The 18,875-nt window shown below is 45.5% G+C and overlaps 1 protein-coding gene across 1 annotated transcript in view; it reads right to left on the bottom strand.

Moving 5' to 3' along the window:
- Positions 1–1,115: 1,115 nt before the first annotated feature.
- LOC103268884 (pre-mRNA-splicing factor ISY1 homolog) overlaps positions 1,116–18,875 on the bottom strand; it is a 30,929-nt gene continuing 13,169 nt past the window's right edge. The window contains exons 6-11 of the mRNA XM_008066482.2: positions 17,700–17,812; positions 13,394–13,511; positions 7,604–7,726; positions 6,131–6,252; positions 2,011–2,097; positions 1,116–1,654 (exon numbers count right to left, since the gene is read on the bottom strand). Of these exons, the coding sequence (XP_008064673.1) occupies positions 1,547–1,654; positions 2,011–2,097; positions 6,131–6,252; positions 7,604–7,726; positions 13,394–13,511; positions 17,700–17,812 (671 nt within the window). The 3' untranslated portion in view covers positions 1,116–1,546. The remainder of the gene's footprint in view (positions 1,655–2,010; positions 2,098–6,130; positions 6,253–7,603; positions 7,727–13,393; positions 13,512–17,699; positions 17,813–18,875) is intronic.

Here is an 18,875-nt window from a genome sequence, read left to right as displayed (position 1 = left end):
GAGGCCCCCAGACTCCTTGAAGGGACCCCAGCGCCACCCACGGGCCCATCACTCTCCAGCACAGGCGGCCCTCAGTCACAAGAGCCTCTGCCACTCCCCGACTGAGCTGTTCCCCACAGGCCGAGCCCCAGATTCCCTGAGAAACCCACCCTCGTGCCCTGTCAGGAGCTCCTGTTCCCAAACAGCCCGAGCTGGAGCCCCGGGCCCGAGGGACAGCCGTCTGGCCTTGACGCTGAGCCCCCAGACACTCCCGTGACCCTGCAGAGCACAGGAGACCCAGGCCACGTGCTGCCCAGGGGTGCAGCCACTGACGGAGGTTCCCCACTTGGAAGGAAGGACAACGAGAGGGCGCTCGGGCTTCAACTTGTGCCCACTGTGTGACTTCACGCAGGCCACAGGGCCCCTTCTCCAAGCAGTGCCGTCTATGGCTGTGGCCACGGAGGCCAGGGTAGGATGGCTCTGCCCCCACCTCAGCTCCCAGATGGAGCCTGGAATCTGGTCCCATCCCTGCCATCCTCTGGGCTGGCACTTTGTGCAGGACAGCGTGGCCCTTTAGCGACTGACCTCACATCCTGATGCCACTGTCACCTCGCAGCAAATCACCCCAGGGAACGGGCTGCAGACATGGAGGATCCTTTTTTATAAAAATCTTTAATAAAACGGTTCTCTGCAGAATGGGTTATAAAAACAGAAGTGGCAAACCCCAATTCCTGCCACCTAGGCACAAGGGAGACATACAGGCTTGGAGTTCACAGACACCTGAGAGCAGGGTCCAGCACAGAGGGACAGCACTGGCTATTGGCCTGTGGATGCAGGCCCAGGGCTGACACAGTCATTTTTTTTTTAAGAGAAGACATGCCTTTTTGGGAAAATAACATTTCTTTTTTTTGTTTTCCTTTTGACTTGGAGTCTCAGTCTGTTGCCCAGGCTAGAGTGCAGTGGCACATTCACAGCTACCACAGCCTCGACCTGCTGGGCTCAGGTGAACCCTTCTGCCTCAGTCTTCCAAGTAGTTGGAACTACAGGCAGGTGCCACCACGCCCAGATAATTTTTTGATTTGTTGTAGAGATGAGGTCTCGCCAAGTTGCCCAGGCTGGTCTTGAACCCGCGGGCTCAGGCAATCCTCTCACCTCGGCCTCCCAAGGTGCTGGGATTATAGGTGTGAGCCAATACACCCAGCCAAATTGCATTTCTTAATGTTAGCCACTAATTGATTATTGTTCCCCTAAAGTCACAATAGAATGTGAACAGGCAGCCAGTGTGCAACCTGTTTTACACACTCGAAAATAAAATAAATGGGTTCCTATAGTAGCAAAATATTTGTACAAAGTTGATGGCTGCAAAGACAGATTCCCACTCTCAGCAAATGAGGTAAGAAAAGGCAAGAGAGGAACAAAGGATGAGAAAAGCAAGAAACCTTACAGCACCAGCCCACCTATCTGCAGCCCAGGGTGCTGGCGGGGGCGGTGGTCCTGTGGGGCCACTGGGAGTAGATGGGAGGACTCCCACCAGACCTCCATAGTCCAAGGAGAGCCCAGCTTGGCCCTAGTATCCCAAGAGCCTTCTGGCTTCTTCACTCTGGGCCTGCAGGGTCTCACTTGCATACTTCTGGAGGAGTTCCATTTTCTTCCTTCGCACGAGCGCCTCCTCAATCTGTGGATGTCAAGAGTAAAGGGCTCATGCCTCACTCCTCAGCAAAGCCCTCAAACCCCGTCAGACCCAGCCAGAAGGGAGTCCCCAGGGGGAAGTCAATCAGGAAATCTGATCCAAATACCCAGAGCTGTCTGCAAGAGTCCCAACTTCCTCCCGTTGGAAACATTTGAACAACAGAATGTACTTGTTCGTTTCATCTAAAGCAGAGGGCCTGGCCCTTCCGGATCCCACGCCCTGTTGCGAGCATAATGACAAGTGCCCTGTGGTCAGGACCTGAGCCCTGATGGATAGGAAAGGCAGCACAAGCCCACTAAAGCATTCTTTGCAGGCTGCTCTAGAGGCAATGCCTGTCCTACCTCCTGCTGCGAGGGCACTGGGACGTGCGCGATGAACTTCTGCTGGCCATCATCCCCTCCTTTCTCCTGGCTGCCTTCCTCATCAGACTGCAAAGCGAACCACCAAAAGTCTGTCAGCAGGAGCCCAGCTACATAAACGCGGGTACCTCTCTAAAATGGATTACTCTCGGGCTGCTTAAAAGGAATCAGCAAGTTCTGTACGTACACAGGAAGACACCCCAGACACATTATTAAGTTAAAAAAACAACAGAACACTGTGCATATTATGCTACCTTTGACATAAGGAGGGAAATTAAGAACAGAAACTATTAACAGCAGTGACAGGACAGGAGACAGGAACAGGAAAGGGAATCTTTGTGAAATATCTTTACATACATTTTCATTCTTTAAACTTGTGAACATATTATTTATTTTTTAAAATTTAAATTTAGCCAGGCGTTGTGGCTTATGCCTGTAATCCCAGCACTTTGGGAGGCTGAGGTAAGGATTGCCTGAGCCCATGGTTTGGAGACCAGCCTGGGCAACATGGTGAGAACTCATCTCAACAACAAATCAAAAAAATTAGCTGGGCAGGGTGGCACATGCCTACAGTTCCAGCTTCTTGGAAGGCTGAGGCAGGAGGATTCCCTGAGCCCAGCAGATAGAGGCTGCAGTGGCTGTGAGTGTGCCACTGCACTGCAGCCTGGGTGACACAGTGAGACTTCAACTAAAAAATTTTTTTTTTAATTTAAGTAATTTACCATATATAGAAAAAAAATCAACTCAAAGGCTGCATGTGAGTCAACAGAAATGACTAATGACTAAGGAAGTAATGTGGGCCTGGAAATATGAGGAGGGGGACACCTGTGGCATGTTGGAAGTCCACTGGTTGACATCTTCTGTGCCAGATGCCCTGCATGAGCCTTTCCCCACACTGGCACCCGTGGCAATAGGCTGGAAAACTCTTTAGGGGACCCTCTCACATGCAGCTGGAAGAAGTGTAAATCAGTACAATCACCCTGGGAAGCTCCCACTCTCAGCAAATGAGGTAAGAAAAGGCAAGAGAGGAACAAAGGATGAGAAAAGCAAGAAACCTTACAGCACCAGCCCGCCTGTCTGCAGCCCAGGGTGCTGGCGGGGGCGGTGGTCCTGTGGGGCCACTGGGAGTAGATGGGAGGACTCCCACCAGACCTCCATAGTCCAAGGAGAGCCCAGCTTGGCCCTAGTATCCCAAGAGCCATCTACTAACACTAACATTCCTGGTCTAGGATCTGGTCATTCCACTCAGTATGTACTCAACAGAAACAGTGCATGGGAACAAGAAAGTTCACAGCAACTCTGTTATAGCTCCAAACTGGACACTACAAATACCCACAAACAATAGACACACAAAAGTATACATGATTCCACGTACACATAAAGTTCAGACACGGGTGAAACTTAAGGGTAGTTAGAGGTCAGGAGGGTGACCTCTGGGGCAATACTGGCAAGCTTCTAGGTTTCAGTCAGGTTCTGCTTCTTCAGTGTTATGTGCTGTTTGGGTATGTTCACTCTGAAAATTTAGTAAGCTGGGAACAGTGGCTCATGCCTGTAATCCCAGCACTTTGTGAGGCAGAAGTGAGTGGATTGCCTGAGCCCAGGGGTTCGAGACCAGTCTGAACAACTTGGTGAGACCTCGTCTCTACAATAAAACAAACAAATTAGCTGGGTGTGGTGACCTGTGCCTATAGTTCCAGCTACTTGGAAGGCTGAGGTGGAAAGGATCCCCTGAGTCCAGCAGGTCAAGGCTGTGGTGGCCATGAGCGTGCCACTGCACTCCAGCCTAGGGGACAGAATGAAACTCCAACTCAAAAAAAAGAAAATTTAGTGACCTGCACACTTACGATGTGGACTTTTCTGTATATGGAATAGCACTCAGCAGTGAAAAGGAATAACTCAACAATCAGATGGAGAGCAGGGCACCGTGCTGACTGCAAAGGCCATGCTGAGAGGTGACATGTCATAGGAGCCCATTTATAAAGCATTCCAGAAAGACAAAATCATAGGGATGGAGAACAGGTTGGAGTTTGTGGGGGGTGAGAGATGGCGGGGAGGAGGAGGTGTGACCTTAATGGGGCAGCACCAAGAATCTTTGCTATAGGGGACAGTTTTGTGCTTTTGATTGCCATGATGTAAGTTATACAGATCTCCACAGGTGATAAATGACACAGAACTCTACACACACACGCCAATGTCAGTGTCCTTGATTTGCTCCCATGCTAAAACTACCTAAGATATAACCACTGAGGAAAACTGGGGGAAAGGGTATGCGGATCTCTCTGTACTGTCTTTGCAACTCCTTGTAAATCTACAACTATTTCAAAAGAAAAAGAAAAAAAATCCCTCCGATGGCTTTCGCTGTTTCCCCATGCCACTGGCTCTCCTCTTCAGCCTCCGCTCAAGCCTGGCACCCATGCTCTTCCCGCTCCAGCCCAGAGGGCCTGTCCTGTCCCACATGCGCCCCATGGGATCGCTCTCAGCACATGCTGTTCCCCTGCCAGGAGCCTCTCCCGCCCCGCCTCCTCCCTTGACTAACTCCACTTGATCACCCTCATCCCAGCTGAAGGGGCAGCTCCCCAACAAAGCCTCTGCAGGCTGTCCCTGCGCCAGGATCTGCCACTCATGGTCTCTGGTCTGCACACTGCTTTCCCCGGACTATATAACACATCCGTCAAGACTATGAGCTACACCTCAAGCCTGTACACTGCTGTGCCCCTGCACCTGGCGTGGGCCTGGTTCCTAGCAGCCATTATTCAAACAGCTGCTGAGAAAGCAAATGAGTATTTGCATTGAGAGAAAACCCTCCCAGGACGTGCTGTCATCCTGCTTCAGACCTTCAGATTCCCACTGCTGGTCAGCTGGACTTGAGCAGGAATCTCAGGTCTGCTATCTCCTATGTGACTCTAAGTCACTAAACCTCTCTGAGCCTGCTTCCTCATCAGTGATGCTACAGCAATGAGGCAATGAGCTAAAACTTGGCTTAACTGTGTTTGTATGAGAGGGAACCCAAAAAAGCCCTGTATGTATTTATACAAAATTATGTATTTATTCTTACATGCTAAAACTTCAGTCACCTTCAAAGTCCTCTCCGTTTGATGCAATATACTTATTGAGACACCTTCCACTGCTCAAAACAGTTTTTGAACTTGTCAATTTTGATATTTTTAGTGCTTCTGGATTTTTTTGTTTCACCTCTTTGAGGACTTTTTTCATCCAAGGAAACAAAAAGAGCCACTCAGGGTGAGACGGGATGAGCAGGGAGGGCGGGGCACAGGGGTCATGCCACTTTGGGTCAAGAACTGCTGAACACGCAGTGCGGAGTGGGCAGGTGCACTGGTAAATCACCCGCTATGAAATGGGCAAGCACGTTGAAAGAATCTCCAAAAAAAATTCAGTGAAGCTGAAGGCAGTCTCTCACAACAATGCTAGCGAGCACACCGACAACAGTGGGTTCCCAGAACACTAACCTAGTGGGGGAAGCCTGTACTAAAGAGGCCTGCCCTCCAAAAATAATTCCAGTTTTTTGAGTCCCACTCTTGTAAATCCAATTCCAGTGTGTTCAGGAGGGCCTCTTTTTTTTTTGCTGTTGTCTGTTTTTTGAGTTGAGGTCTCACTCTGTTGCCCCGGCTTGGGGTGCAGAGGCAAACTCACAGCCAACAAAGCCTCGGCCTGCTGGGTTCAGGCGATCCTTCCGCCTCAGCCTTCCAAATAGCTGGAACTACAGGCACTCGCCACCATGCCCAGCTAATTTTTACTTCAATTTCCTGTAGAGACAAGGTCTTGCCATGTTGCCAAACTGGTCTTGAACCCCTGGGCTCAGGCAAACCTCTCACCCTGCCTCCCAAAGTGCTGGGTGCATGGGCCACCATGCCTGGCTTCTCTCTAAGAAGAAAGGAAGTAATCCCTGGTGTAAAGCACAGCTGACAAAGCACTCCCAAGGCCACCCCATCTGAAGCCTTCCCCATGATTCTGTGCTATCCTGCAGGAGAGCAAGCTGGGCTTTGAACCCTGATGCCTTGTTTCTGAGCTGAGCTTTCTCCTTGCTATGCTTCTTGACTGACAGCAGAAAGTAGTAAGTGCCAGAGGGAACCAATACCAGTACCTCTTCCTCGGTGACGGCATAGATGTTGATCTCTTCCTCCTCTTCCTCCTCTTCTTCCTTTTCTCCTCTGGCTAGCCGAGCTTCTCTCTCTGCTTTCCATTTGTCCACTAACTCGGCTCTGACTGAAGACAAGGGAGGGCAGGTGCTATTTATTCCAGCCTCTAAATAAACTGGGAAAGACGAAGACAGGCTCTCTGGAAAGAGATACCCTTCATTCTGCCCTGGTGGGTGGAAAACGGTTGTAAGGCACAGCAGGTCCTATAACAGCTCTGGCCTTCAGTCACCACAAGGCAGATTTTAGGGACTAACATCCTTCCAGTTCAGCAACCTGAGAGGCTTCCTGACACACCACATAAGAGGGAGGAGGCAGGGTTGTGGCATGCTGAAAAGGAGCTTGACTCCAGACCACCTGCTTCTCAAGTCCTAGCTGGATGTGTCACACGGGCATTACTGCTAACATGCTCCTCACTCCGCTATCCGGAGGTAGCTCATAGCACAGAGGAAGAGCTCACACAGTGACACCATCTTGCTCTACAATGATACCCTTCAGCTGTGGGATTGTTTGTTTTTTGAGTCGGGATCTCTTTTGCCAAGGCGGGAGGGCAGTGGCATGATAAGGCTCACTGCGGCCTCGAACTCCTGGGCTCAGGCGATCCTTCCGCCTCAGCCTCCTGAGTAGCTGGGACTACAGGCATGCACCACTACGCCTAGATTATTTTTTTATTTTCTGTAAAGATAAGGTCTTGCTATACTGCTCTGGCTGGCTCGAACTCCTGGGTTCAAGCAATCCTCCCAGCTCTGTCTCCCAAAATACAGAGATTACCGGCGTGAGTCACCACATCTGGCCTGTGTTTTTTTGTTTTTGCTTTTTTAAGTCGGGGCCTCACTCTGTCACCCAGGCTGGAGTGCAGTGGCATGATCACGGCTCGGCAGCCTCAACTTCCTGGGCTCAAGCAATCCTTCCACCTCAGCCTCCCAAGTACCTGGGACTGCAGGTACACGTCTCCATGCTCGACTTATTTTCTACAGAGATGAAGCCTCACTATATTGCTGGACTGGTCTTAAATTTCTGGGCTCAGGTCTTCTTCCTGCCTTGGCCTCCCAAAGTGCTGGGATTACAGACATGAGCCACCACTCCCAGCTGTGTTTAAAGCAAATCTAAAAACGAATAAAAAGGGCACCATTTCACAATTTTAAGACAGGACAGTCTGGAATGAATCCAGATGATGACTTCCTAGCAGACAGAAATCAGGTCAGTTTTGGATCTCTAGGCTTCCCCAAGCTGCTGCCTCTGGCCTACACAGCCCTGACTGATTCTTAGGGGTGAGGGAATTTCAGACCATCACCTCTGAAGACCTTGAGCAACAAAGATAACTCCCTTCCAGCAGAAAGCATGATTGTAAACCCCGTTTTCAAAGGAGAGAGCAGAAATCAGACACCATCTATAATGAAATGAAATGCCAGGAGACCTACGTTTCCTTTCATATTCCTGTTCCAAAGGCACGATAACACCATCATCTTCATCCAGGTAACCATAGTACTCAAAATCGATTGCCTTCATGAGCTCAGCACGGGTCTTTCTGGGAGGAGGAAGAGCTACAAGAAACAGCAGCAACTTAGCGAATGTCCAAGTTATATCACACTTGAGCCAAGTCTTCTCCAGATACAATGCCACACAGCCAAACAGCATGTATGTTCATGAAAATACCACAAAATAGGCACTTTTCTTTTTTTGAGTTGGAGTCCCACTCTGTCGCCCAGACTGGAGTGCAGGGGCCACTCCCGGCCACCGCAGCCTCCGCCTGCTGGGCTCCGGCGATCCTTCCACCTCAGCCTTCCAAGCAGTTGGAACTACAGGCGCGCGCTACCACGCCCGGCTAATAATTTTTTGATTTATCGTAGAGATGAGGTCTCGCCAAGTTGCCCAGGGGGGTCTTGAACCCGTGGGCTCAGGCAATCCACTCACCTCAGCCTCCCAAAGGCACGGGATTACAGGCTGAGCCACCGAGCCCGGCTACGAAACAGGCATTTTTCTATACCATTCATGGGATTATAGAAGTGGTGCAGCCCTTTTTAAAATCAGTGCTTTGACCCAGTTAGTACATTAATTTTGTTTTTCTTTTTCTTTTTTTTTTGAGACAGGGTCTTACTCTGTCATGAGGGATGAGGACTAGGGTACAGTGCCATGATCATAGTTCACTTGTCTCAAACCCCTGTGCTCAAGCAATCCTCCTTCCAAGTAGTAGAAGGATTATAGGGGCACACCACCAAGCCTAGCAAATTTTTTAATTTTTTTGTAAAGACAGGGTCTCATTATGTTGCCTAGGTGGGCCTTGAACTGCTGGTCTCAAGCAACCCTCCTGTCCCAGCCACCAAAAGTGCTAGGATTATAGGTGTGAGTCACTGTGCCTAACCACAAAATTAGTCCATTTAAAAGCTTGGTGGCTTAGCCTGTAATCCCACCACTTTGGGAGGCCAAGGTGAGTGGATTGCCTGAGCCCATAGGTTCGAGATCTGCCTGGGCAACTTGGTGAGAACTCATCTCTACAATAAATCAAAAATTTGCCAGGCACGGTAGCGCGTGCCTGTAGTTCCAGCTACTTGGAAGGCTGAGGCAGAAGGATCGCCAGAGCCCAGCAGGTCGAGGCTGCAGTGGCCGCTCGCGGCCACTGCACTCCAGTCTGGGTGACAGAGTGAGACTGCAACTCAAAAAAACAAAAAAAAAAAAACAAAAAAAGCAATCTATCTTAATTAGCCAGGCATGGTGACGCATACCTGTAGTCCCAGCCATGGGGAAAGCTGAGGTGGAAGGATTGCCTGAGCCCAGCAGGTCGAGGCTGCAGTGAGCTGTGATTGTGCCACTGCATTCCAGCCTGGGCAATAGAATGACACTCCAATTTAAAAAAATAAATAAGATGATAATAATAATAGTGCTGGGCACGGTGGCTCATGCCTGTAATCTTAGCACTTTGAGAGGCGGCGGTGATAAGACTGCCTGAGCCCACAAGTTCAAGACCAGCCTGGGCAACATGGCAAGATCTCATCTCTACAATAAATCTCCCCACCAATAATTAGCTGGGCATGGTGGCGCACACCTATAGTTCCAGCTACTTGAAAGGTTGAAGCAGAAGGATCCCCTGAGCCCAGCATGCCACTGCACACCTGTCTGGGCAATATAGTGAGATTCTGACTCCAAAGTAAATAATAAAATAATAATAATGCTTTAAAAATAAAAATTTAAAAATACATAAAAGCAATCTATCCTAATTAAAAAGCAAAAACAAAGACAAGCTGACGAAGCCTTATAGACAGAAATGTGTATCACAGCATTATTTATATAACAGTGAAAACTTAGGAATAATGTGGGATTGAAAATTGCATAATGTGTGTGGAATGGGAAATCCTGCAATCCCTATAATGCCATTTCACAAGGTGTTTTTGTTTGTTTGTTTGTTTGTTTAGTCAAAGTCTCACTCTGTTGCTCAGGCTGGAGTCCAGTGGCACACTCATGGCCACTACAGCCTCCACCTGTTAGGTTCAGGCAATCTTTCCACCTCAGCCTTCCAAGTAGCTGGAATTACAGGTGTACACCACTGTGCACACCTACTTTTTTCATTGATTGTAGAGATGAGGTCTCACTATGTTGCCCAGGCTGGTCTCGAACCCCTGAGCTCAGGCAATCCTCTCGCCCCTACCTCCCAAAGTGCTGGAATTACAGGCATGAGCCACTGTGCCTGGTCAGGTGTTTTAATAACACAAGAAATGTCATGATGTTTAATGAAAAAGCATGATGGGAAACATAAGTATACAGATAAAACAAAAGAAACTACAATCAAACAAAAAAGACAAATGAAAGTCCTGAAGAAAATATTTTCAGACTAAGGATTACTATTCAGAAAGTTTAAGTAATTTTTGTTTTTGTTTTTGAATTGGAGTCTCACTCCTTGCCCAGGCTGGAGTGCAGTGGCATGCACACTCACAGCCACTCCAGCATCGACCTTCTGAGCTCCAGCGATCCTTCCACCTCAGCCTTCCGAGTAGCCGGAACTACAGACGCATGCTACCATGCCTGGCCATTTTTTTAATTTTATCGTAGAGACAAATTCTCACCAAGTTGCCCGGGCTGGTCTTGAACCCATGGGCTCAGACAATTCACTCGCCTTGGACTCCCAAAGTGCTGGGAATATAGACTGAGCCACTGAGCCCAGCCAAGTTGACAATTTTTAAAGAATAAAAGCTGAAAATTTTTAAAAAGAAAAAATTCAAATGTATAAAAATTTCAATTAATTACTGTATTCAATTATCAATTTTATTAGTAATCAGGGGAAAAAAATAATATGTTTTTCACCCATCAGATGAACAAAAATTATATAAAAATCTGGAAATAATTACAAGTTTACCAATGGAGGAATGGTTATGTCAGATGTAATTCATCCATACTATGATCCCTTTTAATCCTTCGCATCCACCAGTGGAGTCCAAGTACATTTATGGGAGAGTATCCGTGGATATCACAACACAACAGGTATGGTAGAGCCAGCGGGATTTGGCAGGCCTCCAACCATCACCCTGCTGTTGGTAACAGCGGCTCTGTCCACCCTGCTGCCACTCTTGGTCCATAACCTGTAAATAGCAGTCATCATATTGGCTGGACCAAGGACAGGGTACAGATTGAAGCCTGGCTGGTTCAAAGCAATGCATTCCTTCTGGCCACAGGTACTGGTTTACGAATGGAATTACAATCCATTTAAAGCCAGCTACACTCAATTCTGAGAATTTGGCTTGAACTGCTTGGGGGGAAAAAACTTTTGCTGGGAGAGGGCAACATGTAAGTTGATGACAGACGACAGCCACAAGAGGAAAGCAAGGTAGAGAAAGAAGCTCACACAGTGGAAATCAAAACAGAAACAGAGAAATGTGCACTAGGTTCACCCATGCCTGAAGGCAGATTACTCTGAGATTTTCTTGGGATTGAGACATCTGTCACTATTACTGGTAAATTTAGCTGGCAAAATAAGCCTATATTCTCAGCACTTTGAGAGGCTAAAGGCAGAAGATCACTTGAGGCCAGACTGAGCAATACAGCATGACCCTGTCTCTACAAAAAAATTTAAAATTAGCCCAGCAGGGTGCAATGTACCTGCAGTCCCAGCTACTTTGAAGGTTTGAGGCAGGAGGATTCCTTGAATCCAGGAATTTGAGACAGCAGTGAGTTATAATCATGCCACTGCACTGCAGCCTGGGTGGGCAACAAACTGTCTTTTTTTTTTTTGAGTCAGAATCTCACTCTGTCGCCCAGGCTGGAGGGCAGTGGTAGGCTCACGGCAACCGCAGTCTCAACCTGCTGGGCCCAAGTGATCCCTCTGCCTCAGTCTTCCAAGTAGCTGGAACTACAGGCTCGCACCACCACACCCAACTAATTTTTTGATTTATTGTAGAGATAAGGTCTTGCCAAGTTGCCCAGGCTGGTCTTGAACCGTAGGCTCAGGCAATTCTTTCACTTTGGCTTCCCAAAGTGCTGGAATTATAGGTGTGAGCCACCGCGCCCAGCTCCTTGCCCATTTTTAGATTGGGTTGTGTTTTGTTATTGAATTACTTTTTTTTTTAAAGTTGAAGTCTCACTCCATCACCCATGCTGGAGTGCAGTGGCACACTCTTGGTCACCCCAGTATCAAGTTGCTGGGCTCTGGTGATCCTTCTGCCTCAGCCTTCCAAGTAGCCAGAACTACAGGCACACGCTACCACACCCGGCTAATTTTTTAATTTATTGTAGAGATGAGGTATCGCCAAGTTGTCCAGGCTGGTCTCAAACCTACGGGCTCAGGCAATCCACTCACCTTAGCCTCCCAAAGTGCTGGGATTATAGGCTGAGCCACCAAACCTGGCCTAAATTACATATTTTTTTTTTTTGAGTTGGACTCTCACTCTATTGTCCAGACTGGAGTGCAGTGACCGCTCCCAGCCACCGCAGCCACAACCTGCTGGGCTCCGGCGATCCTTCCACCTCAGCCTTCCAAGTAGCTGGAACTACAGGTACACGCTACCACGCCCGGCTAATTTTTGATTTATTGTAGAGATGAGGTCTCACCAAGTTGCCCAGGTGGGTCTCGAACTCACGGGCTCAGGCAATCCACTCACTTCAGCCTCCCAAGGCGCGGGATTACAGGCTGAGGCACCAAGCCCGGCCTGACTTACTTTTAAATGATGGTAATGACCCACGTAAAACCAGTTTGGGCTCAATGAATTTTAAAAGAGGTAGGGTTTAATAAAAGTAGAAGTGTATTTTTTTTTTTTTTTGAGTTGGAGTCCCACTCTGTTGCTCAGGCTGGAGCATAGTGGCACACTCATGGCCACCACAGCCTCTGCTGGGCTCAGGCGATCCTTCCACCTCAGCCTTCCAAGTAGCTGGAACTAAAGACATGTACCATCACACTCAGCTAATTTTCTGATTTATTGTAGAGATGAGGTCTCGCCAAGTTGCCCAGGCTGGTCTCGAACCCGTGGACTCAGATAATCCTCTCACTTCAGTCTCCCAAAGTACTAGGATTATAGGCTTGAGCCACTGCACCCAGCCGTATTTTTTTTTAAATAGAAAAACCAACCAGAAGTAAATAGAACAAAATGACAGCCATAGTAAGAATACTGGTATCATTCTTCTTTGCTTCTCACACTTTTTTCTATGAAGTGCTTAGAGTACTTTCTAAAAGACAAAAGTAAAATACACTAGAACTCTAGGCCACTAGTTTCCAATATATTATTTTTTAAACTTCCCCACGGTCACAGTCGGAAGAGGGAGGAGAAGTGTGGGTCCCCACTTGGATTCACATGCAGCAGCTCGACTTCTCCCCATTTTTGCGTGTTGGGGTTCAATCCAAGATTTTACATGTGCTTCAGTTATTTTTTTTCAGCTAATAAGTAACTGAAACCTGAACTTGATTAAATGAACTTCAGAGCCTGCCCTGATAGTTACAGTAAACTTCAAATAGAGAAATGCCTCATTCAGACTGGTGTGTACAGGGTAGAATCTGGCACCAACCAATCCTCGGTTTACCTTCCAGCCCCAGTTGTATGCCCTGGGCCTATGATTTAAATCCCAGTGCTTACAGTTTCTCAGTTAAAATGTGAGAAAATAATTTCTACATTATAAGGCCATTGTACAGTTAAGAAAAAATATAAGAAGAGCACTTAGCAGACAATGCATCTACACTTATGATTATTATCAACAATTAGAGGCTAAAGCCTTCACAAACATTAGTTACTTACGTTCTTTTTCAAACAGTTCTCTAACACCAGGCAAATCTTTTGCTGCGCCAAAGTACTTGTAACCTCGGTTTCCCGGGACTTCTTTTCCTTCATGATCCAGCATTTTAGGGCCAACTTTCTTAATGGGAAGAAAAAAGAAAGAATGGACCTGATCCTTAAATACACTATTTCCATGTTTGCAAATATATTTTAAGATAATAGCTCTAAATGTGGAAAATATTTATGTGCCTAGAAAAATATTTATATTTTAAATCCTTAAAAGTCAACCTAAATATCTAAAAATAGGAAGATGATTTAAATAAATTATAGTATATTCACTGATGGAATATATTCTATAATTTTAAAATGACGGTCCTTATGAAATTCTTATATTAACTTAGAAAAACACTTGTGATACAATGTTAAGTGACAAAAGTTGAAAACGAATTCCAAACAACCTAAATGATAATCAGCAGATGACACTGAAATAAGTCTAGAAGCTGGCACTCTATTTAAAATCATTTTGACAACTAGTATGAATATAGTTTGTGACTCTGTAGTTTGACACCTAGTATATGACTCTGGACCAGGCCTTGGACTACAGGAGAAATACTACCAAGGATATTACTGAAAAAATTGATGTCCATTAAATAAAATTATGGTAGCCAAGTTAAATTTCTTAAACTTGGTAACCACCATGTTTATAAAAGAGAATATTCTCCTTCTTACGAAATACACAGTATTAACAGTAAGCTAGGTGCACTGGCTCACACCTGTAATCCCAACACTTTAGGAGGTGGAGGCAAGAGGACTGCCTGAGCCCATGGATTCAAGACCAGCCTGAGTAACATTGCAAGATCTCATCTCTACAATTAAAAAAACAAAAATTAGCCGGGCATGGTGGCATATACCTGTGGTTCCAGTTACTTGGAAGGCTAAGGCGGAAGGATCACCTGAGCTCAGCAGATCAAGGTTACGATGGCCATGAGCATACCACTGCACTCCAATCCTGGGTGACAGAGTGAGACTCCGACTCAAAAAAAAAGAGAGCAAAGGAGCAAGATGCATGTAATCTGCCTTTCAAATGGTTCAGAAAAATATCAGTCTCAAGGTACACACAAAAAATAAAGCAATGATGGCAAAATGTTAAAAACTGGCAAATCTGTATAAAGGATATGTAGGAATTCTCTGTATTTCTGCAACTTTCTGTGCATTCAAAACTGTTTTTTAAAAATGATATAATTTGATATATATGATATATTCTGATACATAAAATATATCAAGATATATGATTCATGGACACGAAACTATGCTCCTGATATTCTGTTGAGAACAAAGCATGTAGTTAGAATATGAATCATTTTCTATAAAAGTAAACATGTATATGCCTAAAGAAAATATTTAAAGAATAAAAATTAAAAGAAAAATAAATAGATGTTAACAGCAGTTACTTCTGGGTAGTCGGAGAATATATAATATATATATCCACAAAGTATATTATACTACGAGAGAGGACCTAAAAAAGTCACAATTATCTTTTGGAGGGGGAGTCCCTTGTACACTCAGAACTTATTATTTATTATTTACTATAGTTATAAATAATAAATTTATTATTTATTTATCAAACAGTCAACTAAAGTTTTTATCTGGAAATTTTGAGAAGGTTGGTCATGATTTGTGGAAGAAACGTCCCGAGTTGTGGCAAACAGGTGACTGGTTCTTCCACCAGGATAACACACCTGGCCACACCACACTGAATGATCACCAGTTTGTGACCAGAAATGGCACGGGCCTGTATCTCACTGCCACTCTTCACCCAACCTCGCCCTGAGCAACTTTTTTTTGTTTTCCTGGATGAAAAAATTCCTCAAAGGGAAAAGTTTTGCTGATGTGGAACAGGTGAAATGAAAAATGGCAGAAGCACTAAAAGGCATCAAAATGGACAAGTTCAAAAACTGTTTTGAGCAGTGGAAAAAGCATTTTGATAGGTGTATTGCATCAAACGGAGAGTACTTTGAAAGTGACTGAAGTTTAAACTTGTTAAGAATAAATATGCAATTTTTTTTTTTGAGGAGTGTCACTCTGTCACCTAGGCTGGAGGGCAGTGGCACACTCCTGGCCACTGCAGTCTCAACCTGCTGGGCTCAGACGATCCTTCCACCTCAGCCTTCCAAGTAGCTGGAACTACAGGCATGCGCCACCATGCCTGGCTAATTTTTTTACTTATTGTAGAGACGAGGTCTTGCCAAGTTACCCAGGCTGGTCTCGAACCTGTGGGCTCAGGCAATTCTCTTGCCTCAGCCTGCCAAAGTGTTGGGATTATAGGCATGAGCCACCACATGGCAATATGCAATTTTTAATAAAAAAATTCTGGGATATTCAGGTCTCCTTTGTGCGTGTTTGTATGTGTGTGTGTATCTATATATGGCAACCCCCTCAGTTCCCTCCTGCTGTGGGAGCTTTTCTGTCCTCAGAATAAATCCTGCTTTCTCATCTTCAAAAAAAAGAAACACAAAACCTAGAATCAAAGCTATACATACAGTGAGTTTGGTCTCAATTAGGGCATTTCATATAAAACAACGGAAAAAATATTCAAGTAGCTACACCTAGGTAATGGTATTATGACTGAATGCTGCTCTCTTTGTACTTTTCTTTTTTTTTTCTTGAGTTGAAGTCTCACTCTGTCACCCAGACTGGAGTGCACTGGCCACTCCCAGCCACCGCAGCCTCGACCTGCTGTGCTCCAGCGATCCTTCCGCCTCAGCTTTCCAAGTAGCTGGAACTACAGGCGCGCGCTACCACACCCGGCTAATTTTTTGATTTTATTGTAGAGATGAGGTCTCGCCAAGTTGCCCAGGCGGGTCTCGAACCTGCGGGCTCAGGCAATCCATTCATCTCAGCCTCCCAAAGGTGTGGGATTACAGGCTGAGTCACTGAGCCCAGCCATACTTTTCTTAACTTAATGATAATGTATAAAATAAATTAAGCATAAAAAACTAAAAATATATATATATAAACATTAGTATTATTCAATTTGGGTGGTAGAGCCTAAGAATACTTAACATATTACTTTTTAATACACCTGAGGTCACTTTTCTGGGTGGGTTAATAAGCTTTTGCATTATTTTAAAGCAGTCTGACAAGAAAAATAAGATCACAGAATTGCTGAAGAGGTTAAGAGAGGCACCCAAGAGAAAGTTCCTAGCATAGAGCCTGGAAGAGAAGTGCTATAGAATCACAATTGTCTTTCCTTCTACAACAGAAAGGACAAATGCTCCACTTTTATGCCAAGTACTAAAGTAAAAATGATGGTTTTGTATCAGACTTTCATAAAAGTAAAAAAAAACAAAAAAAACCAACACATGGAAAAACCTCATGTATTCCTTTCATATAACAGTTCCCTGATTAGATATACTACTGCTTCCAATGATCCAAGGTCCATCTCATCACAAATGGGTAAATAGGTCAGGCTCTGGGATAATAGTTTTCAAAGTCAAGACCCAATAGTGTGTCATGAAATCAATTAATTTGATTTTTTTAAAAATCAGGCCAGGCACAGTGGCTCAGCCTGTAACACTAGCACTTTGGGAGGCCGAATTGAGAGGACTGCCTGAGCCCGGGGACTCGAGACCAGCCTGGGCAACTCAGTGAATCACAAAAACTAGCTGGGCATGGTGGCGTGCATCTGTAGTTCCAACTACTTGGAAGGCGAAGGTGGAAGGATCACCTAACGCCAGCAGGTCAAGGCTGCGGTGGTCATGAGCATGCCACTGCACTCTAGCCTGGGTGACAAGAGTAAGACTCCAAGCCCCCCCCAAATATCCAATTGGAACAGAATAGAGAATAGCAAAGTATATCACACTTACTATGCATTTTTCCAGCATATTTTTATGTGTAGTGGTCTATGATATAAAGCTCCTGTATGTGTGTGTTTCATAATGGGACATGGTCCTGAAAGTTTGAAAGCCATTGCTCTTGAGTGCTGCATTTATAAGAGGTGAAGAAAAGGACAGAATGAAGTGTCCCTGAGACTCCCTCAGGCAAAGAAGCCCACAAATGGCTGCCCCAATTCCCAAGGACCCAGAGAAAAATGTGAGGAAGCCATGGTCATTTTAAACTCAAGACACAGAGATAAAGTGGCTTCCTCAAGAGCTGATACATTTCAAGTGCTGTGGAATCTTCCAGCATCACCCTACCCATTTTTTTCACTGTCCATCTGCAACAGGAACTTTCCAGCTATTAAGGGCCTACTCTATGGCAGGGATGAGCTGGGAGCTGTAGTGGATGCAAAGCTAGACAACCAGCCACAAGGGCCGCAGGTACTCACTCCATAATCAGGACCGCCCAGCTCCTTTATCCGGACCTCCCAGTGTCCTTTCTCTCTTAGCAACTTGTTAATTTCGTCATTCAGGTCACGAATTCGGAATTCACCTAAACCAGCTAGAAAACAAAAATGTTATTATCTTCTCTTCAAAATGGCATACCCTTAAAAAGTAATGTCAACAGCTATAAAGGTACAGTACATAAAAATAATCATTTAAATTGGTAAGAAAAGCCATCAACACCCAAATAAAAGACAGGACAAGGATTAGGAAGAAAAAATCCTTGAAAAAACTTCATCCTCTTTAGCAACCAAAGAAATATAAACTGAAACAATCCTGTAATTCCATTTATACAACTATTAAAATAGCAAACTCCAGCCGGGCTCGGTGGCTCAGCCTGTAATCCCACGCCTTTGGGAGGCTGAGGTGAGTGAATTGCCTGAGCCCGCGGGTTCGAGACCCGCCTGGGCAGCAAGACCTCATCTCTACAATAAATCAAAAAATCAGCTGGGCGTGTAGCGCGCGCCTGTAATTCCGGCTACTTGGAAGGCTGAGGTAGAAGGATCGCCAGAGCCCAGTAGGTCGAGGCTGCGGTGGCTGGGAGCGGCCACTGCACTCCAGTCTGGGCGACAGAGTGAGACTCCAACTCAAAAAAAAAAAAAAAAATTACTCTGGGACTTGATAAACGAATTCCGTAAAGTTTCAGGGTACAAAATCAACACCCACAAATCATTAGTACTGCTACACACCAACAGTATCCTAGCTGAGAAACAAATCAAGAACTCAATTCCATTTATAATAGCAGCCAAAAACCTAAACTATCTGGACATATATTTAACCATGGAAGTGAAAGATCTCTACAAGGAGAACTACAAAGCACTGATAAAGGTAATGGTAGAGGGTACAAACAAATGGAATGACATCCCACACTTATGGATTGGAAGCATTAACATTGTCAAAATGGCCACATTTCTCAAAGCAATCTACAGATTCAAAGCAATCCCTGTCATACAGCCAATGCCATTTTTCACAGAATTAGAAAAAACAATTCTAAAATTTATATGGAACCCAAAAAGAGCCTGAAGAGCCAAAGCAATCCTAAGCAAAAAGAATAAAGCTGGAGGCATCACATTACCTGACTTCAAATTATACTGCAAGGCTGTAGTGAACCGAACAGTATG

The sequence above is a fragment of the Carlito syrichta genome, unplaced genomic scaffold, assembly GCF_000164805.1.
Source record: "Carlito syrichta isolate Samal-C Ts95f unplaced genomic scaffold, Tarsius_syrichta-2.0.1 Scaffold308955, whole genome shotgun sequence".
Classification (NCBI taxonomy): Eukaryota; Metazoa; Chordata; class Mammalia; order Primates; family Tarsiidae; genus Carlito; species Carlito syrichta.
This window is presented reverse-complemented; position numbering and strand designations above follow the sequence as displayed.